This window comes from Anastrepha obliqua, chromosome 4 (assembly GCF_027943255.1).
Source record: "Anastrepha obliqua isolate idAnaObli1 chromosome 4, idAnaObli1_1.0, whole genome shotgun sequence".
Classification (NCBI taxonomy): domain Eukaryota; kingdom Metazoa; phylum Arthropoda; class Insecta; order Diptera; family Tephritidae; genus Anastrepha; species Anastrepha obliqua.
In genome coordinates this window covers 38958640-38984822 of record NC_072895.1, presented here as the reverse complement: position 1 = coordinate 38984822, position 26183 = coordinate 38958640, and the positions used below count along the sequence as shown (strand labels likewise).

General features: G+C 35.7%; 3 protein-coding genes and 1 non-coding gene across 5 annotated transcripts; 2 read left to right on the top strand and 2 right to left on the bottom strand.

The window, feature by feature from the left end:
• The first annotated feature begins 4920 nt into the window (after positions 1 to 4920).
• Positions 4921 to 4992, top strand: Trnad-guc (transfer RNA aspartic acid (anticodon GUC)). The gene has a single exon. It is a non-coding gene; the product is annotated as a tRNA-Asp (tRNA).
• Positions 4993 to 6560: 1568 nt separating this feature from the next.
• On the bottom strand, positions 6561 to 15701 carry LOC129244619 (ubiquitin-like modifier-activating enzyme ATG7). The gene is made up of 10 exons (XM_054882344.1): positions 15101 to 15701; positions 14843 to 15038; positions 14329 to 14666; positions 14054 to 14260; positions 13612 to 13915; positions 13358 to 13546; positions 13120 to 13299; positions 7321 to 7599; positions 7141 to 7257; positions 6561 to 6942 (listed from the first exon to the last, which is right to left on the bottom strand). Exons 1-10 carry the CDS (start codon positions 15292 to 15294, stop codon positions 6889 to 6891), a joined length of 2058 nt encoding a protein of 685 aa, XP_054738319.1. The 5' UTR covers positions 15295 to 15701; the 3' UTR covers positions 6561 to 6888.
• Positions 9498 to 13020, top strand: LOC129244620 (32 kDa beta-galactoside-binding lectin). 2 transcript variants are annotated; one of them, XM_054882345.1, is made up of 3 exons: positions 9498 to 9902; positions 12037 to 12624; positions 12692 to 13016. In XM_054882345.1, the coding sequence occupies exons 1-3, from the start codon at positions 9811 to 9813 to the stop codon at positions 12975 to 12977; spliced, it is 966 nt and encodes a 321-aa protein (XP_054738320.1). In that variant the 5' UTR covers positions 9498 to 9810; the 3' UTR covers positions 12978 to 13016. The 2 variants fall into 2 exon arrangements, with proteins under 2 accessions (XP_054738320.1, XP_054738321.1); XM_054882346.1 differs by lacking the exon at positions 9498 to 9902 and adding an exon at positions 10207 to 10259 and having other exon boundaries at positions 12692 to 13020.
• Positions 15702 to 17657: 1956 nt separating the features above from the next.
• On the bottom strand, positions 17658 to 18205 carry LOC129244996 (ARL14 effector protein). The gene has a single exon (XM_054882936.1). The coding sequence runs from the start codon at positions 18070 to 18072 to the stop codon at positions 17668 to 17670; it is 405 nt and encodes a 134-aa protein (XP_054738911.1). The 5' UTR covers positions 18073 to 18205; the 3' UTR covers positions 17658 to 17667.
• Between the last annotated feature and the right edge of the window lie 7978 nt (positions 18206 to 26183).

Sequence of the window (26183 nt, the reverse complement as noted above, 5' to 3'; positions counted from 1 at the left end):
TTTTTTTAACAGTTTTGAATGTTTAAATCAAATTCAATACTTTCAATTGAAGCTCCTATCTGTTACGCCATCAGGTTGGCTAGTGAGCATTTATTAAGTGGCGTAGATCAGTTCAACAATAGATAAGACTGTGCTGCTGTTTACTTACCGTAAATGCCCCTAAATAGATTATATTACAGGTCAATTTTTAGCATCAGCCCTTTATTGGAGATTTGGCTGAGGGCCTCCTCTTATTTGTGGTGTGCGTCTTAGTTTTTTATGAGATTTTTCATGACAGAAATACACTCGGAGGCTCGCCATTGCCTGCCGAGAGATGATCGCTATAAGAAAAAAGTCTTTTTATCATTTTGCTGTTTCAAGCACGGAGATTACATATTACGCACTCCCGAATGGTAGTCGCGCATCGTAGTCGACTACGACAGCCGCTTATATACAGGGTTTGATTGAAAAGTAATGAGCCTTATTTTTTTTAAGCAGTTTTATTAAACCTTTTGGCTTATACAACTAATATTCTTCAAAATAGGACCCTTGAGCGTCAATACACCGCTGTTAGCGGTCCTTTCACTGCAGGAAACATTTTTTAAACTCATCCGCCGCAATCGCGTTCAATTCGGCTGTCACAGTTTTTTGGATCGCCTCGGTGGAGTCGAAACGCCTCCCCTTCAGCTTTATTTTCAGGCGCGGGAACAACAAGAAGTCCGGAGGGGACACGTCTGGGCTGTAGGGAGGGGGGGGAAGCACCGGAGCCCCCATCATGGCCAATGCAGAGGTGTAGAGGAAGGCGGTGTGCGCCGGCGCATTGTCGTGATGAAGGGTCCAATTGTTGACGAGGTCGGGCCAAACCCGGGCGACGCGGTTTTTCAGCCGAAGGAGCACTTCTTTGTAAAATGCCGCGCTTACAGTGCTTCCTGGAAGTACAAACTCCTTGTAGACGATGCCTCGAGAGTCGAAAAAGATGATCACCATGGTTTTGACCTTGGATTTCGACATGCGTCTCCCGGCCTTCCTTGAACGACTTGTGCCACCGTTTTACCTGGGCACTGGACAGAGATTGGTCCCCGTAAGCCTCCTTGAGTAGCCCAATGGTTTCGGTACTCGTTTTGTTTAGCTTTACGCAAAATTTGATCGAGTATTATTGCTCCAACGATCGCTGCATTTTCGCCACTGCAAAATCCTAACACACTTTTAAAACAGCTTTCACGCGCGGAGCGATGTTGACTGCACCGCTGTTGCCAGCGAACTGGGACCGGTTTCTATTGGAAGCGGAAGGTCCAACGATCATTTTCCCCCACCAGCCGGTTCGGTTGATCGCTTGGCAGACGCTCCGCGCGGGAAGGCTCATTACTTTTCGATCAAACCCTGTATACCATATTATAATTTAGAGAATATTTTCGTAAAAAAATTAATTTATCGTTCTTACAGTTGGTAGTAGATAAACGAAATGTCGCTTAAAATTGGGAGTTGTTATAATTTCATATACGCTTAGGTAGGCAGGTAGGTAGGTAGGTAGGTAGGGTGGTTGTCATAAGACACACTTAGACCTTCCGCAGGTCCATTGTGATACCACTGGAGCTCATCCTTACTCTACGTGTTCCTTTTCAAACCATCCGGTTGCTTTAATAAACGAGCAGAGCTTCGTTAGTTTTAGATGGGCTATGTCCGCTACATCGGTTAGAAATGCTGTATCAAGAGTGCGCAGCCTTCTCATAGCTAGGCTTTCACACTCACATAAAAGGTGTCTGACTGTTTCCTCTTCTTCTGTATTAAGACAGCTTCTACAGAAATCGAAGTACGGGAGTCCTAACCTTCTAGCGTGGCTGCCTATTAAACAATGACCAGTTAATACACCTATAATTTTTCTTATAGATTCTCGGTTGAATCTTAGCAAGATCTTCGATCGACCGCTGTTCCAGTTCGGCCATGTCTGTCTGCTTAGTTCGCATGTTGTGAGGTTTTGCCACCTTGTATTTACCTTTTTGATGATTTCCCTGTCTATAAGTAATTTACAAGTGGCTATGGGCATGGGTATCAGCGCCTTATCCGGTTCGAGATCGAGCGTTGTACCGGTTCTTGCAAGTTCATCCGCCTTACAGTTTCCTGCAATGTTCCTGTTGCCTGGTACCCAGATAAGGTGAACCTTGTAGCACTTAGATACGTCAACTAGTAGTTTAGAACATTCCAGAACTGTTTTTGACGAGTGCGTTTTTGATTCAAGCGCTTTTATTGCTGCTTGACTGTCCGAGTAAATGAAGACTTCATTTGTGGATAATACTCTCGTTTTTATTTCTTTAAGTCCCTCTTTTATGGCAGTGACTTCCGCCTGAAATACACTGCAATGATCAGGTAAGCGAAATGATTGGCATACTCCGAGTTTGTCGGAGTAGACCACTCCATCTACTTTGTTGTCCAGTTTTGAGCCATCTGCGTAGATGTTTAAGTCATATATCTTAATAATGAGCCCGTTATCCCATTCCTTTTTGGAAGGATTTATCAAAATTGATGTCCTTGGCCCTACAGAAATCCGTTGTGCTGGGAATACAGTGGAATTGTTCTAAAATTGAGGAGTGTCCTCTTTGGTTCGTTCTGAGTAGGCCGATTTCTCTTAGTCTGAGAGTTGCTTTGGCAGCTGTTTGCTTACCATATTGCTCTATTGGTAAAATGTTAAGCATAGTATTTAGTGCATCTGTGGGTGTGGTTCTGAGGGCCCCGCAGATGCAGAGACTGGCCATTCTTTGTACGTGTGCCATGGTTCTTTTAATGTACAATTTATCTAGAGCTGGCCACCACCATATTCATATACGCTTAAATGCTTAATTTACCAGTAAGCACCAACATCACGGCAAAATTACGTGTATTAGTGGCTCAAACTTTAAATAATGTTCATAAAAGTGTAAATGCACATACATAGATCCTTCATTTGGCTTAAAAGATATACTTTCGTTCCTTTCGATTCAAATCTTTTAAAAGCTTTGAATTGATAGAAAAAGTTTGAAGTTGAATTCCGACTCAGCGTTTCACAAGCTACCAAACGTGCCAAATGACTTGCCAGTGATGTCCAAAAGATTAAATTTTGATGCATGGTGTATGCACAAGGTGGCACAAAATTAATCACCCTATCGAAAGACTTATAATTCTTGCAAACAACGTCGTACGCCAATCATATTTCACACTGTGAACTGGACAGCTGCAGTAATAAAAATTTCCATCACTCAAAACCATTTTGTTTTTATTTGGTAAAAAAGCGTTTCGAAAACAAAATTGGATAATTAATTTTGCACCATCTCTTGGTTTTTGGTAAATATGAGCTGAAATTAATGTGATAGTTTTAATAAAAAGACGATCTTTTTAAGAACTGTTGTCTTTTTTGCATCCTAAAAATGGTTCTGTTTCGGTTGATCATGTATTAAATAGGCCGAACTTCGGTTTTGTCCAATTCTTTTAGTGTAAACTCGAACGTCTCCTACAGGGTACATTTTTTGCAAAAGAATTTATCTGTCCCTAATTCAAATATGCACCACCTTCCGGTAAACTTTTTGCATAAGAGTATATTTCGATTAAGGGTACCAATATATACCTTGGGTATGAGACAAATCGCTCGATGTATACAATTTTTAGTAAAAACTCGACTCCAGCGCAACCTGGCGATGACATATTTTTCATACAAACCTAGGCCTGATACCAAAAAACACAACCTAAACAATTAAACCAGCCGTTCTCTGGTGATGAATTAACATACTTGTAGGTCAAAACTTTGACATTTATTATTTTTATTTTTTTATTAGTAATTAGTAGTAAATTTTATTATTCGCTTGAGAATAATTGCTTTTTCTATTTTTTAAATAATAATAATGAAAAATTTCTATTATAAATTTTATCTTATTTTTTATAACATAAAACTTGAAACATCATACAGCTTCTATTTATAATTTATTATATTATAATATTTTTCAGCAAAATTATAATTTTATTACAATATTTTATGAATTTTTCGTGAATCTCATAGAACAAATAGAGTGAGAGGTTTTTCACAGCATAATTTATTTCTTATAACATATTTAATGAATTAAAATGTGTAAGCACGAATTGAATTCTTAAGTGAACTCTAAAAATAATTTTTTAATATTGTTTTCGGCTAATTCTCTTTTTACACGAATTTTTAGGAACGTATCTATCATTTAAAAAGAGAACTAGGTGTATACATATTTATATTCAAAAATGTATTGGAACACATGAAACTGCTGATTTCGTTAAATAAAATATTATTTTCCGTCTATGTTTCTTGCGACATAAATATTCGCAATTGGATCAGATTTGTAAGTTCAACAAGCTTCTTTTAGTGAGTTTCTAGCGACTCTACTATTTATTTATTTGCATTTCGCTATATAGTACATCTACATTGTTGATTACAAATACTATTTTAAAATGTTACGAAATGGATTGTTTAATTAGTTTTTAACTATTCTCCAATATTCTTTCTTTGTAATCTGTAAGAATGTTACATTTTCTATATTAAAACGAAATAAGTAAAGTATAAGTTTAAATTATTTTCAATTCAATTGTTAAAATAAAACATAATTTTCAAGCCTTAATCAGTTTTTCTGTAAAAAAAACTTCATTTCTAGATTATTATTAATTAAAAAAATTGAAATAAGGATACATCAATACATAAAATAGTTTAATGCAAATGTAACATAGGATATCTTACATAGGATATCTGCTCAAATATTTTATACGGCCAACATTATTTCCTCGTTTACATTTAATATAACGAATTGTCTTTACCAATAATGAAGCTTTTTGTTGCTTTTGCGCAGATAAACAAAGAGCTTTTATACAAAAGCTTTGCATTGTTTTACCAATACGTGTACTTTGTTTCAGTGCTGTAATATAAGTAAGAGCATTGGCAGGAATATATTAACTTCCTCGATAGTATAGTGGTTAGTATCCCCGCCTGTCACGCGGGAGACCGGGGTTCAATTCCCCGTCGGGGAGAGATGTAAGAGCGCATCTTTAGATCCAATTTTTTTTTTTTACTTTTATTATTTTTTAATATAAGTTTTTGTGTTATAAAGCGTTACATACGCGTGTACGTACAAAGTTGACGAATTTTAGCATTATCCCAATAAAAGTTATTTAAAATTAAAAAGTTCCTTTGATATAAGCTCGTACAAACACCAAAACCCACGGATAGGTACTTCAGCTGATGCGTGTAATACCCACACAATTACGCTGGAGCAGGATGAGCTCCTACCTTCGACCTCGACATGGAACCCTACATGATGGGAACCATCTTCATCAAACACACCTTTCCCTTTTATGTAACTTCGTCGAAATAGCTCGTTTCCTGGACCTACCATTAGATCATACCCACGATACCAACTGATAGGCTAATCGACCTAGACCGTAGTTTGATAAGCTGCTACAGCAACAGTAATTAAAGATTTCTATCTGGTAGATTGCTCTGCACTATTCAACAAATTTGGTGTAATTTTTTAAAAATACTTAATATTCTCACGTAATAGCTAATATTCTGCATTGTTCAACAAATTTGGTGTAATTTAAAAAAAAAAGCTAATATTCCCACGTGTTAAATCGACGCAGCAGTCAAAATGAATGCTGTAAAGATCCCCTCCATTCATCTTTTAATAAACAAATAATAGAATAAAACGAGTAAAACATAAATCTCCTGAGAAAACCTTGTATAGAAGTGGCTTTCGATAATATTATTTAAAATACAGAATCCACTCTCCTATTTCCTTCAACTGCAGGTATACGCATATCTTATAATATTAAAGGTCAGGTGTATTCATAATATGAATGGAACTGTAAAATAGAAGTTTCATATACACGTTTTACTCCCCCTTTTACTACAATCGTCTATACAGGTGCCGTTCTACAAAGTGAAAAGTCTATAGGTATTATGTTTGTGTATGTAGGTATATAGCTTCTACTCAAATATGAACGAGACGTTATCAATAAAACGGTCCGCGGATGACATATGGCAAAAATAATTTTTTTGTTTTTTGGTAGGACTGTTATAAGTTTACATGGCAAATTTCAGCGTGATATGTCACATAGTTTGTTTTCTGTGCTACTCTAAACAAGTCAAGCTCGAGTGTGTTCTTCGAATTTAACGATGGAAATTCAAGTTGAACAAAGAATTTGTTTGAAATTTTGTTATTCCAACAAAATTTCGGCTTCAGACGCCTTAAAAATGTTGCAGTCACGCTGAAATTTGCCATGTAAGCTTATAACAGTCCTACCAAAAAACAAAAAATTTATTTTTGCCATATGTCATCCGCGGACCGTTTTATTGATAACGTCTCGTTCATATTTGAGCAGAAGTTATTATTATGACAGCTGAAAGCAGTCTCCACACATTTTTGGTGAATGCTGCCGATGCTACACTCTTTGGCCAGATATACTTAAATCCGGCTCTTTCCGGTGACATTGACCCGGAAATATTGCGGTATCTCATTCGCTGGATTGCTATCGCTCGTGTGCAATTAAAATCGCCTCGAATCGGAGTTACGGCCAGCGCCAATCTCTAAGTTAAGAACTCTTTCATAGTAACATTTATTTTGCACTTTGTTTACTTTTACACAACACATATACATTTTTTGCATATAAAACTAAATATAAAGCATATCGTACATTTATAATAAGCTAATAAAAGGCATACATATTTTCTGCGTTTACGATAATTTTTAGGTTAATGAATTTAGGTATGTATTGCATATAAAGATCGTTATCTTAAATTATTGTAAATATTAGAAAAACTAATTTATGCAATTTATGCCGGAATTTACAATTGACTTTTATGGCGCATACAAGGATAGTCTTAAGCTAATATCAGCTTATACTCAGCTTCACATTCTTTGGTAAAAATTACATGTCTTCCGAATCGGACATTTCCAGATCTGAATCATCGAATTCAATAATCTATAAAATGAATCGATAAAAATAGTTATATTTTTATATAACATAATATACAAAATATTTATTAGATTTAGTGGAGTCAATGGGAATTTTATACTCTAATAAACCAAGCTTAGTGCAAGCAATTTCTCAGATAAATAAACTCATAAAAATTATTTTGCATGTTATATGTAGATATATGTGAAGTATAACATTACTTACTGCGCTATCCAGTGTTTTAAAATCAGATATACCAGTCAAGTCTTCCAAATATTTGGCAGTTTCAAACGCTTTAAATAAAAATGCGTTACCATTTGTGCGATACTCCGCAAGCACTTTCTGAAAACAGCAAGTAGCAATAAGAAAATGTATTATTTATGTAAGTCTATATTCATTACACACCTCCGAACATGCAATACACTGTGAAAATTTTTGTGTCGCCGGCAAAATGTTTTCATAATTGCAAAGCTGACCACGTATCGAGTGAGGAATGATACCTAGTAGACCTTCGGGTACTTTGGTATTCGGCTGGCCGGTAGTACAATAATAGGCAGGGGCTCGTTCCCGTAGTGGATGCTGCAACAGAGACACTAATAACTCGACAGCATAACTAGCAGCGATACAGGATACACCTGGTCGTGTAACTGTACATTGCTGATCCAGCGTACGATCCTTCAGGGACTGGAAAATGAAAATAAGTATATAGTACGTATATTTTTTAATGTGCAAATTCATATAAGTAAACATAAGTATATTTTGAAATATAAATACCATTAAAGTGTTATTACCATGATATTGCAATTTTTTCAATAAACAAAATTTCACCTCCTTTTTATTGGAGATGGTTTCATAATTCATATGTGAATAAACAACATTTGGAAATGGTATAATAAAATATTCATTGATTTTGTATTACCAAAAGGGCTAGAGCACGGCTCAAACTATTTTTCATTTCAGATGGTTTCTGTGATAACTGTGAATCATCAATTTATTCAAGAGAACTTTCGGTGTAAAAATTAGCTCCAGAAATAGATCTGCAAATTGGCTTGTGATTTTACTCATATCAACCATTATTTTCGTAATTATTTGAAATTTCGAGATGACTGTATACTCGAAATCCTTTTGAATCCCTAATGCCATGCGTTTATTTACCGATTAGAAATATATTATATAATCTCATTTCTGTTCACAAACCAAAAACTCTTAAAAACGCTCTTTAAAATCAACCACTTAAAATAAGTTTGTTTTACATAGTATTGAATTGGTGAGAGTAAAAAGACGTGTGGGCAGCGCCTAATTGAATCATATTATTATTTTTTATTGCGCCAAAGAAGTCTTTAGATTATGCTGATCAATTAAGAATTTTTTTTACATTAATGGAATTTGCGGTAGGAATTTAGTAGGTGGGATTGGAGTATTAGCAGTTAAAAAAAAATTGAGACAAAGAGGTTATGATTACTTTCGAACAAAACAAAAAAAATATTAATTTTAGTTTTTCCCCTTCGACTCATCTTACGAGTGTAAAGTTATTAAAAGTTTCGAAACTGCTTAAGCTTTGTATTAACTAATTACTGCTTGATTGATAATAAAAAGCTTTCAAAAGCTTTCCAATTTTTCACTTTCACATGCATGAACGTAATGCAGCAGTAGAAAAAATATAATGACAGCGTCAACAGGTAGCTAAATACATTTATGTATATAATATATATACATATGCATGTAAACATGTTTGAAACATTGACAATATCGACGGGTGGTATGAGTGACGTTTGTTTACAAATATATTTCAATACAAGTGCACAATGCGTAAGAGTTTCAAACCCAGAGAGGAAGGCGAGCAGTAACTAGCATTTAAATTTGTGAGAAAACTACAAGTTTACAAAGTGCCGAGCAGCGGCGTGAAAGAGCACATGACAATTGTTTAATATGACGCAGGAAAACAAGTTTCAAACGCATGAAGTACTACATATCTACGAAAACGAATTATAGTAAAATGAAACTATTGGCGCGCACGAAATTCCCTCACATACCTATTTTCCCAGTAGGCATACTATATTTGATATGAATCTCTGAGTGTGAAATGCAGTGAATGGCGAGATATGAAAATTTCATTAAGCATATTTGTTTATGTAGCAGCCAGTTTATACGAACAGCAAAGCCACTCAGAGCACTTCGTTTTGCGCACTACACGTATCGTTGGGTGCATTTTCTATTAATGCTCTGTGACATTTGCTAACATGAAAATGAGCTTCGCAAGCGGATGGGAAATCATAAAACACTCGTGATCAAACTTCTGTTTTGTAATAAAGTACTGCATGTGAAAAAGAGGAAACAATGTAAATACAACAATTGAAACAGCTGAGACTTAAATCAACAGTTGTCCAACAACACTTGCTGAAATAACGTTAGCAGCCGCAAAAACAACTGTGTGAGAGGATGATAATAATAATAGCAACAATAATATGTTTAAAATAACATCGTCGATTAGTAATAATAATAACACAAGCAGTTGTGTATTTAACGATTAGATAAAATACGGCACACAAAATAGCTACAACAAAAAAAAAAAAAAACAGCGAGCAAAAGTTACATCCTCTATAGTGGTGGCTACTCAGACTACTCATACCATGAAGCATTACTATCGTTAACGCAAAATGGACATTTAAAATATTTAACTGTGTGCTGATAACAGTTTTCATTGTTAACTTTTGCAGTTGGTTTTTGCCATTTGCTACGTGCGGCCGAAACATTTTAATGTTGTCAAACGTGTGCGGGAGTATTACTGTAAATAATTGAATAAAAAACAGAACACAAATACCAAGATAACAATACTATTTAATACTACTTTTTATTTACGAATTGTATAAATCGCGTTATTTTTTGTCCGAAACAATGTTAACAGAATACGCCGGCAACTTGGCACACCATCTGGAATTTGGCCATGCCTTGGAAATTGTGGCGAAAACCATAGACGGCGCTTCACGGTAAGCAGCGATAATGCATACATGCTCTACTTAAGTGAGTATATGTACATGTACACCAATATGATGACGCACAGACACACTAATTTTATAAACAAATTAAAAGTTTTAATTTTATTGATATCGCTGTGTTGGGTTGCTTACAGTCTGAGCTAAATCGAAAGAAAATGACTGCGTGGCGTATCACACATAAATATTCGGAAAAGCTTAACAAAAAAGAAAAATATTGTAATCTAATTTTATAAATGGCCAATAATTTGGACTTTTATTGATAGTGAATGTTTTTATTTGGTAATGGTAAACTTTTTGTTGTAAAGTTTTTATGAGCATGACTCATACATGTCTACATATTTATTGTAGGTATGTTTGTTTCTTAAATAGGAAAATGTTGATAAACACGAGGAACTTCATACTGGCAGACCTAAAATTGTTTTCAAAATTAAATAAAAGACCGCATAAGTATTTTGTGATCGTAGTCAATTTAAATCTAATTATTTTTGGAGTGTTGACATTTCCTGTTGTTGTTGTAGGAGCAGAAACATTTTCCATACATATGCGGGGAGTGCTGCTGAAGTGACAGTCCTTGGCCGGAAATAAATTCGGGTCGTTTCGGTTACGTAGAACTGACTGTGGTGGGAACGGTGACATTTCCTATCCGAGTTTTGTTGAAAAAAAAGCTCGCGACAGCGGTTTATTCTTTTATTCGTTCGTTGGTTACCGTAAGACACGGACTAGGATCATTATTTTTTTTTTTTTAATATAGGAAGTGTTTTGCGGGATTTTATATCCATAAAACGCCAGAAAAAGGAAAAGTTGGTAATACAAGACACAAAACTGTCGCGGATCATTATATTAAATATCTTTACTTCATTCTGGCTGTTACGCATGTTTGCGTGTTCGTAATGATAGTGAAATGAACGACTCTCGAAAGTTGCGTTACAACAAAAACCCCTGAAAACCTACTTCAAGAGAAGGCGCCGTGAACATTCCAAATGTAACTAGGTCAATATCAAATTGGTAAGGAATGTTTTTCCATTGCCGCTAGGCACTTCGGGGAGGAACAAACCAATTCTGAGATTCACACAGGAAGCAAAAAAATGTCGCTATTATTATCGTTGTACTGTTGTTCTCGTACCAAATCATGTTCATAAATGACAAATGAAGTACGCTTTGACCAAGTTAAATGAGTTCTTTGTTGTTCATGGGTATGCGTATGTCCGCGATTTCGATCAATGCCGCTCAAATCCTTGTTGAAAGTTTCAAACAGATTTGACTGGCGAACGTGTGATCAAATGAAGTAGGACCTTTGATATTAACCGACAGCAAATTGGCATTGTTTGGATGTACTGAGTAAATACAGCCAAATGAGTCGGACGAATAAAAAGGACTTCGGTAGTCTTCAACATGCATGCCTTGCTTACGTCGCTCTAACTACTTTGGAACTTCTGCGGACAATAATGTCATGGTAAATTCATCTTCTACAGACAGCGAAAAAATTTTGTAACTATACTGGTGCCATAACTACATTTTTTGCAATGTCTGCAGTGAAATATTCTCTCTGTTTTCAAGATGAACAATATTTGCATCAGATCTATCAACACTACAAAACTACGCCTCCAAACGGCAGATGGTCTTTTATGAGGAGCTCTTTTACGGCTGAAATGCACTCGGAGCTTTGCCATTATCGGCCGATGATCGACCGCTATGAGAAAAAACTTTTGCATTTATTGTTCACCAAGCAAGAGGATTGTGGATTCATTTCTCCGCATGGTCCCTGTAACATGTGTTTTTATTGCTTGTTGTTGTCGTAGCAGCATAAATATTCCCCATATATATACGGGGAATGCTACTGAAGTGACAGTCTTTGGCCGGATATTAATACGGGTCGTTCCCGTTATGTAGAACCAACTGTCGTGGGTACGTTTTTCGTTGGCCACCTTCTGAGCCTTAGTCTGCGGGAGCTTTAGATATTTATTATGTCGGCAATGCTTGAGATCTTTATTATGTCGACATGAGCTATCTATGTGGTGTTAACCACCCTTATTATGTTTCTGAATATAATTTATTTACTACAATTAATATAATTTTAAGTATAATGCAAGTATCATTCAAATTCCTATTATTTGTTTTTTCTTAGATTCCACATCAACCTGGCTACTGCCAAAACAGTAATAGATCCAAATGCAGACATTGGTTTACGTTTCTCCTGCTTCTTTCGCAAAGATGTAATTGTGCGCAATGCTCGAATCAATGGAGTGTGGGGTGAAGAAGAGATACATGATATTGAAGGTCACTCGCTACAAAATCCTATCGAGTCGGGAGAATTTTTTGTCATTTACATACTTGCATGTGAAGAAAAATTTCACATATCGATCAACAATCGCCCATTCTGCACATTTAGATATCGCTTGCCAGTAAAATCATTGCGCACCATAGAGGTATGCGAGCAAATACAAGTGATCAAGCAAATTGATCATCGAGCCGTATTTCCATATCCTTGGCCGGCTATACAGGCATCCGATTTTGGCAAGGCATTTAGCAATGATTCACCAATAATGTTTAGTCCGGGACATCTAATTGTAATAACAGCGCGTTGTTTTGACAATAAGAAAGGACAATTTATAATCAAATTTTTGGAAAGTGATACGAAAAGAGAGGAGTTGCATTTCAGTGTTCGCTTTGATCAGAAAGCAGTTGTGCGTAATTCGATGAATAAGGCATTCGAGTAAGTTTAGCTCATATGAATCCCGAAAACATTAAGTTTTAAATCATATCCATACGTATTTTTTTAGATTTGGGCAAGAGGAACGTCATGGTGGATTTCCGTTCGTTTTTAATCAGCAATTTAAGCTTGCCATCGCTTTCACAAAACTCGAATTTCTTACCGCTGTGGATGGATACAACTTCTGTAGTTATGCCTATCGTACACCGGATGTATTTACAAATCTGGTGGGATTTAAAGTGACCTGCATAAATGGCTTGCATATGCATGTGACCGGCGTGGATCATTTGCAAATGGGAGACCCTTCTTGCAAGGGATTCGAAAAGTATTCCAAGCATGATTACGAATGTGCTTAGCATAATAATTGCCTCATACAGTTTGTTCTTGTCTTAGCCATTGAAAGTAAGAATACATTCTATACTATTATTTTAGTTATGGATTTTTAATTAACGAGTGTATAAATTAAGGGATTTAAGAATGCTAACTAGTCTTACTCACATTTCCCGGTGCCGTAACATCATTACAAAAGTAGCAGCCCAAGTTATCTCCGCTAATACATTTTAGATCGCCAATATCTATAGCTTGCGCGGCATCACCAGCTGCCTTGTTGCATACCGAACCTGCCCCATGACGCATCACTAAGTAGCTATCAAATCCTAATGCAGAATTTATAACTATCTATATAAATGTAAATGTTAAAAGGATATTTAAACAGATCTGCTTAGTATCGATGTACCTTTCCAAAAGTTGTTCCAAGGAGTGTTGGCAGCCAACGGCTTTCCCGCGAATCGGTGAGTAAAAAGATGACATCATGCTCCTGCACTAAACGCTTTATATTGTTCAAGTCTTCTTCGGTTTGTTGCTGCATCGATGCGCCTATGGTATGGCCAGGCATGGGTATTTGCATAACATGCCCAGTGCAAACCTAAAAAAGTGCGTAATATGTTTATATAAAAATGTAGTTCACAATATTTACATATCCATACGCACTGAAGTTGGATTGATTTCTTTCACGCGTATGGCAGCAATATCTGCTTTCATTACATTACCAGCGATAGCATCTGCATGAGTGTATAGTGTTTGCCGTAAGGGATTTGAAAAGTTGACGCGACCATTATCCAGAAATGTTATATGCTTAAAGCCCCATGCAAGTAAATTGCGCGCAACATTACATCCGAGCGTACCAGCACCGAAAAGTAAACATTTCGTCTTTGAAATAACATCTAAATCCAAATCCGGCACCAATCGCCATTTCATCAATTTTAAATTCAAGTTTATGGCACTTTCAACTAAGCTGAGAACAAAAGTATTTATACAAATACAAAGCATTAGCTTGTGTTTCATATATTTTTTTAATTATGTTAATTAATACTAATTAATTGGGTACTATGCGCCCAAAGTCCAGGCTCTAGCAACTACTAATAATACTTACATAGTAGGGTCCATGCTATCTCGCATCGAAACAATACGTGGACCCATTTTATTATTGCGATTCGGCTCCCAGCCAACGAATTGTGTATCCTCATTAAAGTTTACTGCATCCGATTGTTGTACAGTCCACACGAGGCTTTTTCCGCAGCCAAATTTGCTATCGAAACGTATGCCCAAAAATTTTACTGGCTTGCCAACCAACGAGGGGCTGATTAAATGACAATGTGCTAATTTGAATATATATATGTACATAACGTAATTTCACATTAAACTGACCATTTGTAAAAGATATATGCTGCGAATGTACGCATGAGCCACGAAGGATATTCGTATTCACTAGGATCGGCAAAGGCGAAGTAAATATCTTCATTTTGCTCCGCTAATGTCACGTTATTTGCGACTATATCTTTTAACTCGTAAATGGTGTCCTTTTCATAGCGTTTGACTACAAAAAAATTGGGTTTGTTTACCTTACTTTTAAGCAAACTCTCTAAATGCTGCAATTCTGGAATGTCTGCCAATGGTTGTGCTACCGAACCATTTTCAACCTTTAATGTGGGGGTTAGAGGGCAAGCAAACGCAAACCAATAGTAGTAATTGTACTTGGCAAGATCCTGTAAAAACAAAAACATTTAAAAATCAAATAGGTGTGAACTGTAAGGATGTCATTTGCTATTTTGTCATAATGCCATTTTAAGCAATATATTAAAATATGTGCATATTGCTTGGATGAATGGTAAAGCATTTGACGTCATAGAATTAACGTCATACACCCAGGAATAGAAATTACCGCAAATGAAAGAACAAAGAATCGTGCAAACAATTTCGGATCGTCTAGAACACGGTCTGTTCGAAAATCTTCTATTAATTTTTTTCCCTCCGATTGTAGTAATTCGTTTTTATCACACGCTTTGAATTCTTCAACTGTATTTTTGTTGTAGAGGGTACCGACGGCGGGGTGGTAGTTTCGTGGCGCCGTGAAATCGCTGGAATATCGAAATTGGTTTGTATATACATACACATGTATTAAACATCTCTATGAACTCACCCATTGAAAGCTGAGTAATCTGTTTCTAAAAGACATGCCTTCGCGTTGAAATTGGTGTAGTAACCATAAATTGGCTTAGGCGCATCCGAAAGACGGTCGTGATTCAATTTGATTTCAGACAGTTTATGCCAAAATGTGTGATTAACAAAAGATTGCAGAGGAGCGTATTGCAGTAATACAGTATTGTAAGCCATATCTGGGCTACTCTGAGCACTTATCTTTCTTAGATAACAATTTATTCTATAAACAACACTTAATTGCTATAATTTATCCTACTGTCGCAGCGAATAATTTTTTTTCTCAACTATGCCCAGCTATTTTACTTCGTTGTTTACTCACGCACGCGTATTTTCCGTTTTGTTTATTTCACGCGGGCCAGTGCCTGTTTTATGTATACAATACCTGCGCTTGTGAGACACCTACGAAAATCGATACTGTATGGACGAAACTAATAACAAATAACAAAACCCTCAAACCGTAATCAACGACCTACAAAAAAACACACAATCATTAACGAGACGTAAAAAACATTCCACTGGTCAGCTGATTCCAGAAAAATGAAAGGCGAAGTGCTACCAACTTATTAAATTATTTTCCTTTGCTGTTTTAATACTTCACTTTCAAAATGGCATCATACAAATCAGATCGCTATATTCACTAAGGCAAACGGCGCTATAAAATGAAATAACGAAATGACAGCTGATGTTAAGACAGTGATGGCGCGACAGATCTGTTCAAATTGTGGAAAATCCCGTTCTCAAGCTAATATTTCTGTGCGATAATAGCTTTTTAGAATAATCTTTAGAAAGTATAGATCTGGCCTAACTTTTGAATGTCATTTGGCATTGTGAACTCCATGAAAACAAGTTAATTTGTCAATTTTCCCATAAAATACAAACTACACAAAAATTAAATTCCCCAATTTGTTATGTGATTAGGTATACTCGTATTGGAAAAGAAAGAATTGTGTTTTATTTTACTATGTAATCTGATATATGCTTGAAATTTTAAAATGGCTGAATGATAAGCAAGGAACAGTTTTGAAATTTTTTTTTATTCTAATTCACATTAAGGGGTTAGATACCTGTAACATTTCGAATTTTTTTTTTTTTTTATAAAATGTTAATATAATCCTTTAAGAATGTGAAAAAAAAATTTTAGAACGTAAATTTAAGTATTTCTTATATTATAGATCGTCAAACGTGCCGACTCTGTTTCTTGCGTTAGAGTGCTGGGAGAGGTATTATTATAATGTATTCAAACTTTAGACGCGTTTTTTTCAAAACTATATTTTTCGAATTAGCGTACACAATAACTCGAAAAGTTATTGACCGATCTCCCTGAAATTTTGCACACATCTTTTTTATGATATTACTTTCTATGTGAATTTACAATTTCGAAAATTTTTCGAAACAATAATTTTTTCGAAGCAAAAATAGTAGGAAAATTCGCCGCAAAATTAATTTTTTTTAAGCATTTTATTTAGCGATTTTTTTTTTCCATTTTTGTTTAATTCATATAGAAATTATGACATTAATAAACAAAAAAATTTTTGGTTTTTTGTATTCAGGTTACTGACGCCGATGCTACAATGCCCGCCGATTGAGAAGCCCCGCTGCGACCTTCCTGGAAGAATTGAGTGTACATCCGCCATTTTAAATTATTAAAATAAAAAAAAAACAAATTTTATATTACTTTAATGTATTTGTACGCCAATTTTGAAAAAAAATATTGACTTCTTCATTTTAAATAATTTTAATGAAAATCAGGGAAAATATGGCCGTTTACAGGTATCTGTTCCCTTCAACTGTCAAAGTATTATACTTAACGAACCATGATTCAATTATAAATTTGAATCATGTTAACGAACCAAATTGTAAATGTAGATGTGTAGACTTATTTAAAAACGATTTCAGAGCAAATTTATATAAATAAAATAAGGCGCAAAATTGTTTAATATACAAAGGTCTGAAACCATTTAATGAATTATCAAGCAATTTAAAATATGAAAAGAACATTACTGTATTTGGAAAACCAATAATAGATTATATTAAGGAAACCACGCATTAGCTCACAATAAGTCTATAAGCTATCTATTATTTGATAAAGTTAGTAGAGCTCAATAGAAAGTTTAAAATAGCTAGATCTAAATGAAGAAACCTAATAATTTAAATGCAATGGGAACTTCTAGGCGGCTTCCTGTTTCTGCAAAAAACCTTTTTTAAGTCTTTTAATTTTTTCGATGTTTTGTATATTTTTAAAAAACCTAAACATATAATATTACCTTCAGGGATTCTCACTTGAACCCTCCTCACAATTAGTCAGGTGCGCGGATGAGAGAATACTGTATTATTATTGAGTCAGGTGTGAGTTATGTGCTACAACTGCTCTGCAACAAAACGCTTATTGTTGTAAAATGTAAAATACAGTTCATTTGGGTAATCATTTAATTCAAACATTACATATTACATTACAATTAAAACTACGTCTTGAAACACTTGAAAAATAGTAAAAAAGTCTTTTACAACTGCAAAACGCGATTTACATAAAAAAAATCTGTTTCTTTTTTAGTTTATAAATTTATTCTTAATTACGACATCTTTACCATCAAATGTTATTTCGTCGACAAATTGTTTCCTATTTACGCGACACTGCACGCCACATCGTGTTGAGCCACAGTTTTTACACTCATACCAGCAACCGGGGCAGTTTTCAGCCAAGCAGTCGCATACATCCATACCATTATGCCGCAAATGGCCATATTCATCGTAAACTGAGGAACGAGGATTAGTCAGCTTTCGTTTTAGCTTACGCTTTTCGCGGTTTGATTTTTCAGGATCGAAATCCTCCAGGAACTTAAGATCTTCGGATCGTTCGCGCAATCGGCGATCAGACTGTTGTTTGCGTGGTCGTTCCCGCAGTGACATACGCAATGAGCCAACACCCTCGGAGAGATCACTGTCTGCATCCATAATACAGTGGTGTTTTCCTTTTATCGTCAGGCTTATAATTACAATACGTTTTATGAATAAATCAAGCTATAAATTGAGCGACTGTGGCCGTTAAACAAACTTTGGCTTCCAAAAACGAATGCATTTGTCAGCTGCTATATGTTTACAATGTGCTACCAGACTGAAAGTAGATATTAAGTAATTTATACTTGAGAAGTTTTAGAGCAGCTAACAGTGCTGTGGGAATGAGCTAATAGGTACATAATTGCTAATATATATTTATATATTGTTACGTTTTTATTCAAATAAAATGTCTCTCTATAATTTCTCTGAATTCGATCACTGAATTGCTTAATAAAAGCCTCAAACTAATGGAAATACGACCTGCTCGCTTTATTGAATCACTTCACTTTACGTGTACAAGTTCTCACGCTTAACTTAAGCCTGATTACTTTGTGCGCATGCAGCTTTACTTTTATACGTATATGTGCTTAATAACTTTCTTAATTTATAGATGTGGCAACTTGTATCTTCTGGCAACAAGAGTTTTTGTATTTAATTCGCTCAAAGAATGATACAATACAAGATTGCGCCTTTCGAGTTCGCTGTGTCGTCAGGCTCCATGAATAAACAAACAAAAGAAATGGGAGTTACTTGATTGTGAAGAGGACGACTAGGCGAAAGCAATAAAAACTACTAAACACAAGTGACCAACGCGCTACAGACACGCGCGTAAAAACTGCATTTGGAGGTTTTCTATTCATTTGTGCTTTCACAATTTAACATGCGCCCTTTGTTTTCGTTAGTTTGTTAAGTTTGAATGTCACAAATCGCAATACTATCAAGCCATTCACTGAATCTTCACAAACATGCAGGTTCTCTTCGTTTTGTTTGTTTTGTTCATTTGTTTCAGTATTCAATTCGCCCTGCATTCGCTCGGCTCTTGTTGCCAGCCTGTTCGCGAACTTTCGTGATTTGTTACAATAACTTAATAAGCTCATTTATATTCTTAAAAAGTTTTGGGTTTATTCAATATTTTGATGGGATATGTTGGTTGAAAGAGTTAGAATAAGTACAAGAGACATTTGAGGGAAAACTGGCTTAGAACCAGCTGAAATTCTTTTCTGGGATTTCGATTTCTTACCAATTATATTGAATTAATGGTAATCATCACTACTATGGATCTCGACTCTTGGGTCTATTTTCTTAATGCCTTAATCAGAACATAATCGGTAGATAGCTAAGAAGTTAGTTTCTCAATGTCTGGTTGGCGAACTTCTGTTAATTAACTTCTGATAAAGTTTATCATTAGATGAGCTGCTGTTAGTCAGAGGCTTTTTGGTTATTACAGCTAATATCCGTGGAATAAGTGTGGACACTGCAATATATGTAAATTAAAAAATGAAATACTTCTTAAAGATTTCCTCACGAAAAACGCATTCTCTTATTTTCAATGCCATTGTCCAGGTAATTTTAATAAAATATTGGATTAGCACTGAATACTTTACATATTCAAGTTTTAAGTTTGTTTGTTTGTATTTCAATATTTTTTGACGTGATAACGTCTTATAATTCGATTTAACAGGCTGCACGCACGAAAAAATGTGTCGTTACCTTGCTCATTAGTGTTACCTTGCTCTTTAGTGTTACCTTGCTCTTTAGTGTTACCTTGCTCATTAGTGTTACCTTGCTCATTGCCGTTACCTTGCTCATATGTCGTTACCTTGCTCATTGCCGTTACCTTGAATGAACTGCAAGCGAAAGCGCGGAACGAACGACAAAGCAAACAAAGCAAACGAACGCCAACGTTCGACATGTTGCTCTCTCCTACTTAAGTGAGCGTATATGTGTATGTATATGCGCATATGTACATATATAAATTCACGTATTTGTATTTGCATATGCCTTCTTATTGATTATTATTAATTTGATTCACTTGAAGAATTTAAAATAAAACCAAGTTTGTTAATAATACCTGTTGTTTTAATGTTATTATTGTATTATTAATTTTTTTATTATATATGAAGGAAAAAATGTATTTTAATATTTACCATATACCTTATAAGATATGTTGTCTATACTAATATTATAAAGAGGAAAACTTTGTGTGTTTGTAATGAATAGGCTCAAAACTACTGGACCGATTTTAAAAATTCTTTCACCATTCGAAAGCTACATCATCCACGAGTAACATGGATTATATTTTATTTTGGAAATAGGGCTCGAGATATAGGTCAAAACGTGGACCCGGGTAACCTTCGGATGTGTATGTACAATATGGGTATCAAATGGAAGCTGTTGATAAGTGCTTTAATACGGGGTAATTTTCATACCTATTGATGACTAGGGTCTCGAAATATATGCCAAAACGTGGACCCGCCGTGTCTTTGAACCGAATTAAACCAAACTTACACACATTGTTAAGTAGGTATGGAAGATGATTTCCGTATAGTTTGAATACCTATTGGTAGATAGGGTCTCGAGATATAGGTCAAAACGTGGACCCGGGTAACCTTCGGACGTGTAAGTACAATATGGGTATCAAATGAAAGCTGTTGGTGAATGCTTTAGTACAGAGTATTTTTTATGCCGCTCCGTGACTGGGGTCTCGAGATATAGGTCAAAACGTGGACCCGGGTAACCTTTGGTTGTGTATGTACAATATGGGTATCAAATGAAAGCTGTTGGTGAATGCTTTATGATATGTTATGTTATGTTATGTTATGTTATGTTATGTTATGTTGTGTTGTGTTGTGTTGTGTTGTGTTGTGTTGTGTTGTGTTGTGTTGTGTTGTGTTGTGTTGTGTTGTGTTGTGTTGTGTTGTGTTGTGTTGTGTTGTGTTGTGTTGTGTTGTGTTGTGTTGTGTTGTGTTGTGTTGTGTTGTGTTGTGTTGTGTTGTGTTGTGTTGTGTTGTGTTGTGTTGTGTTGTGTTGTGTTGTGTTGTGTTGTGTTGTGTTGTGTTGTGTTGTGTTGTGTTGTGTTGTGTTGTGTTGTGTTGTGTTGTGTTGTGTTGTGTTGTGTTGTGTTGTGTTGTGTTGTGTTGTGTTGTGTTGTGTTGTGTTGTGTTGTGTTATGTTATGTTATATTATGTTATGTTAATGTTAACTCATTCTCTATATCCATACAAAATATCTATCAAACAAATAAAATTAAAATTTTCTTTTGAAAAATGCAACCATTCAATCAGTATTTTCTTATGACGTTATCACGTTAAACTATCGTCAGTAAACCGACTTTACAGACAACCTCTTTTTTTAATTCAAGTGGTATGAGATGAACTTATGAGACTAACAGGCTTAGAGTGGTAGCAAAATTTGACCTGGTATCAAAATTTACCTCTCTTAGTCTATTGAATGGTGAATGAAATTGAGCCATGCACTTCGACGCCACGGTCTTTTGTGCTCTCTACTCATCACTGTACCTCATTCAAACTAAGTTCCCTATAGATTTGGTTTGGTCTTAGCGTATGTGCCTTTTTCCTGCCGCATTCAGCTGAGATTTCTTTCTTTTTCTCACTATACCATTACATTCGAGAAGAAGGTGTGTTGTAGTTTTTCGGGGGACTGGTGCAGAAACGACAAGAATCAATGAACCATATCACAAGCCTTCCTATGTAGATGGCAGCCCTCCTACGATCCGCCCTTATTTTCCGCGCACGTGCTCGCAGCTGCCTTTTCTAGTTAACCAGTAACTAAAATTATAATTAAAAAGAAAGATTATTTTTAAAATATAATAAAGGGTTTTCCAATAACAGGTGCTATTTTGAATAGCCCGCTATTTCGGTAGATGTCGCTTTTGAAGCTGTAATTTTTTGATATTTGACAAGTAGAAACTACGCCATCAATAAAAATTGAACGATACACTCTTAAACAACGCATTGAAATTATTAAATTCACTATAAACATGGTGAAAATTTGGCAGAGACGGTTCGTAAAACTCGAACAATTTTTGGGTCATCATGAAGCATCTTGTTGGACCGCAATACAGAAATTGGTGGAAAAAGTCGGGGTGTTGGGAAAATTTAGTGATGTGAAGAATAAAACCCGTGCACGTCACTCAAGAACAGCCGAAAATAATGCCGTTGTGCCGAAAGTGTTGAAGAAAACCCAGATTTGTCCATTCCTCGTCGTTCTTTGGAATTAGGCATTCCACAAACGTCATTACACCGTATTTTGCATACAGATTTGGGTCTTAAGGCTTTTATAAAGTCTAGTTAACATAAGAACTCAAGCCGGTCGATCATCAACAACGTCGTGTCTTTGCTGATTGGATCGTTGAAATGCATGAAGATTATCCGGAATTTGATCGAAAAATCATCTTGAGTGATAAGACCCATTTCCACCTCGCTGGCTTCGACAACAAGTAAAATTGTCGGATCTGGGGCTCAGAAAATCCAAGAGTTATTGTTGAAAAGCTCCTCTGTCCTCAACGTGTTTGGTGCGGTTTATGGTCGGGCGGAGTCAATGGACCTTACTTTTTCGAAAATGAAGCTGGAGTAACAGTTACGGTGAATGGATTGCGCTATCGAGAGATGATTCACGATTTTTTATGGCCGGAATTGGATGGTATTGATCTAGATAACGTTTATTTTCAACAAGACGGGGCTACGTGCCACACAAGCAACGAAACCATTGATCTTTGATCAAAATAACACCTCTTATTGGAAAACCCTTTATTCACCTCCATTTTCATACAGTACCGTTCATTTTCTTCGAATTTAATTTTCCAAATGGCATCAAGCAATTGAATCGCTGTATATGTAAGTGGCACGGTAAAATAAAAATAAAAAATAAAAAAAAAACGTATATACATCATGTGAAAAATGTACCGGGAATTGTTCAATAAAACTCAAAATAATTGTTTAATCATCAAAATTTATTTTGCCGCCTTCAAAATAGGCTCCATTCGCAGCATTTCGTATTTCGGCTGCTTCAGCCATTGCGTTTTCTTTTATTTTGCTTTTTAAAATGTTAATCAATTGTCAAATTCATTATCCTAGATTATCAAAATCAATATCGGGTGTTATAAATGAGTAACAAAATTTATTTTACCCGTGAGAGTGAGAAAAGGCGTGTAAATATTCAGTACAAGGTTAAAGGTGTATCAAACTAAATAACAAGGAAAAAGTTATGATTTTAAGCAAACATATTCCCTGCAAAGTGAGTTTAGTAGTTTAGAATTCCATTCATTGAAAAGTGATTTTTTTATTTTAATCAAAAGAAAGAGCGTTACTTCGCTATGGCACAAACAAATATTTTAAATAGGTTAGGTTAATGGAAATAAGAAGGATAATTAATAGGAAATAAAATAGAAAAAAGTTGTTTGTAAATAAAAATCTCTGTCAAATTCACTGAGGACCGTGGTGCACAAAAAAGATGGTACAGAAGATTGCATATTTAATAAATAATGGTAAAGACAATAAAAGTAATGAACGAATGGTTAGAAAAAATATTGAAAGTGTCAATATATACAAGTTGTAATAATTAATTGTAATAAAACAGAATAATATAGGTGAAGAAGCTGTGAACCAAAATAATTAAGCAAAAGCGGATGTGTTTTCAAATAATTTGTTTTTATTTTTTAAGTACATATTTACTTATGCTGATTAATAATTTGTTTTCTAATTTCTAACTCATTTCGCTCACATTTTTTCAAATTGACCATCAGAATGTATACAATATGTTTTTCAAGACCATAGACAATTTTTCGCTGACAGCTGACAGCTTGGGCAACGTAACGAAAAATTGCTTGCAAGCTACGTTATAGACGCCTATTCAATTGAATTTTGATAGACCGTACATGGGAGCACATTAAAAGATAAAACTTGAGTTCTGCCATTTATTTGATATTTAACAAATACCAAACTATGGAAAGTACTTGCGAAAGAACTCAGCTCTTAAATTTTTTAACGAAATGATAGGGCGGTACTCAGCCCCTGAATTATGTGCGCTCATAACACCATAGCTCTGAAATATGATCATGCTCCTTCTGGATTGGCGCGTTAACCAATTACGCGATTTTGGCCGAGTATAACAAAGCGCGCCAATCGTTTCTTTCTCTTAGGGGGCGTCCATAAATTACGTGAGGTATTTTTTTTAATTTTATGAACCCGCCTCCCCCCTGGTGAGATGTCGTGAGATTTTATTCAACCCCCTCCCCCATCCCCCAATCTCACGTGAGATTTTTCAAAATGTGGGTTTCTTATGTAAACGCGTTGGATTGTTATTGTAAAAAGAAAAAAAATTTTGCTTCGTGCTTTTATTTACGACTAGTTAAGACTAGTAATCAATATTGCTGAGAGTTATAAGCGTAATAAAAATTTAATTCAGTCCATGGAGAATCATGCGCGGTTTCAAGTGAGACTATTGGGACCAACATGTCCATATGATTTTCAGTAAAATCATCTGCTCCTTCAACTTCGTTCTGATCTAGCCACTCTAAGCCGCCACGTATACTTGGGCAATAGAGATCATAAGGCGTGCTGATGAAGGCATTCAGCGGTTGAATCGGTACGCGTATTAGAAATGGAGCAAATGACTTTCCGTCATGTTCTTTAAAGTCCGGAATTATCAAACGTCCATCAACCTGAGTGATAGGGTGTGGAGGTGGCAGAAAACGGTCGTGAAGAATCATAAGCAGATCACTCCGGCGTGGGCTGCAGCACTTCTGGTCATCGCATTTCACAACCTAAAAAAAATTAAAAACAATTTCCCTTTGTAGCTCTTAATAAAAATTTGTTGACATTCCCGCTCGCTAAAAACTAAAACAAAAAATAAAATAGGCACGCATAAAAATTTATTATGAATCAACTGCAATGTACCTGGAGTAAATATTGGCTCTCTCTAACGTGCTCAGTGTACCATTCTTCGGTTGGCAGGTCTGGAACGCTGGAAGTGTCATGGGCTACACTGTACCGTAAATTCAGATTAAATTGAGCTATTTGGTATAAAATAAATATGGTGGTCAAACCAGTAATGTATAACGTCGAAGTATGATTGAAATTATTTTCTTTCGAACGAATTAGTGAATGATCTTAATCATACTACGATTACGCTTAAGATTAAATCTTAAGCATGTACAATCTGGATAATGGACCAAAATAGTATAATTTTTGTTTGTTTCAATCAGAAAAAAAATTGCGTGATATTTGCCGAGAGCCCCCCTCTCTCCAACGTAAGATTAGATGAGATTTGACTCGACCCCCTCCCCCCTTAAACATCTCACGTAATTTATGGACGCCCCCTTACTAATAGCCGCCAATTGGACATACCAAGTGAAGCCAAGCCCTCCTCCACCTGATCTTTCCAACGCAAAGAAGGGCTTCTTCTTCCGCTGCTACCGGAGCGTTTGTATTCATTCAGAGACTAGTAAAACAAATACCTGGTTCAGAACTAGTGCAATTTTGTCAATTGCGTGTTGCGAGGAGCGTCATCTACTTTCAGTCTCGGCCCGTTCCACTGTCAAACTCCCACAGCCTATTTCCCCTGCAATAAGTCAAATGGTTTGATTTGAAGATGAACCCGAACAAGGATAATAAATTACCAAATTAGGCTGTGACCTCATCGGGGATTCGGCAACAGAATTCTGTCAGCTCATTTCCCACGTATTCACACGTGCGTACAATCAGTTGTTGTTCAGACGGCAATATTGAATTCTCTGTTTTAGTTTTGACATACCCAAACCGCTGTCATAACTCAGAAGACGTCAACAAATCAGCTGATTCCTGATGTGGACCCGTTAACGGCACTTTTGCATTCTGTACATCGTAGAACCCTAAAAATTTAATCAGAACCTTCTGAATGGTGCATCGATTAATTCGATGGCGACAGATATAGCTTGACGAATTTAACACTCTTGAAAAGGGTATGCAAAACGTACTAAATCTGCTCTGCTTAACCTAGATTATATGAAAAAAACTGGACTTTTCGTGGTTCTAAATTCAATCGATTCGTACTGGTTCGGTACTAGTGAATATGAATATTGGAGTCGAGTAGAAAGTTATGTAGTAAAGTCCTCTCCCCTCATAGAAATATCCCGCCAGGAGTATGTGAGATGTCGACCTTAGTTGATGAGGCGAAACTTGGAGCGATATATTATAGCAAATCAAGATGTTCCTGTTCTGTTGGTTAGA

What these genes read in the sequence shown, in the direction of transcription:
- LOC129244620 (XM_054882345.1), top strand. Translation starts at nt 9,811, where the DNA reads ATGTTAACAGAATACGCCGGCAACTTGGCACACCATCTGGAATTTGGC. An exon ending in ACCATAGACGGCGCTTCACG is followed by an intron (nt 9,903 to 12,036) that starts GTAAGCAGCGAT and finishes GTTTTTTCTTAG; the next exon opens with ATTCCACATCAACCTGGCTA. An exon ending in TCGATGAATAAGGCATTCGA is followed by an intron (nt 12,625 to 12,691) that starts GTAAGTTTAGCT and finishes GTATTTTTTTAG; the next exon opens with ATTTGGGCAAGAGGAACGTC.
- LOC129244619 (XM_054882344.1), bottom strand. Translation starts at nt 15,294, where the DNA reads ATGGCTTACAATACTGTATTACTGCAATACGCTCCTCTGCAATCTTTT. An exon ending in GATTACTCAGCTTTCAATGG is followed by an intron (nt 15,039 to 15,100) that starts GTGAGTTCATAG and finishes TCGATATTCCAG; the next exon opens with CGATTTCACGGCGCCACGAA. An exon ending in TTAAAACACTGGATAGCGCA is followed by an intron (nt 6,943 to 7,140) that starts GTAAGTAATGTT and finishes TTCATTTTATAG; the next exon opens with ATTATTGAATTCGATGATTC.
- LOC129244996 (XM_054882936.1), bottom strand. Translation starts at nt 18,072, where the DNA reads ATGGATGCAGACAGTGATCTCTCCGAGGGTGTTGGCTCATTGCGTATG.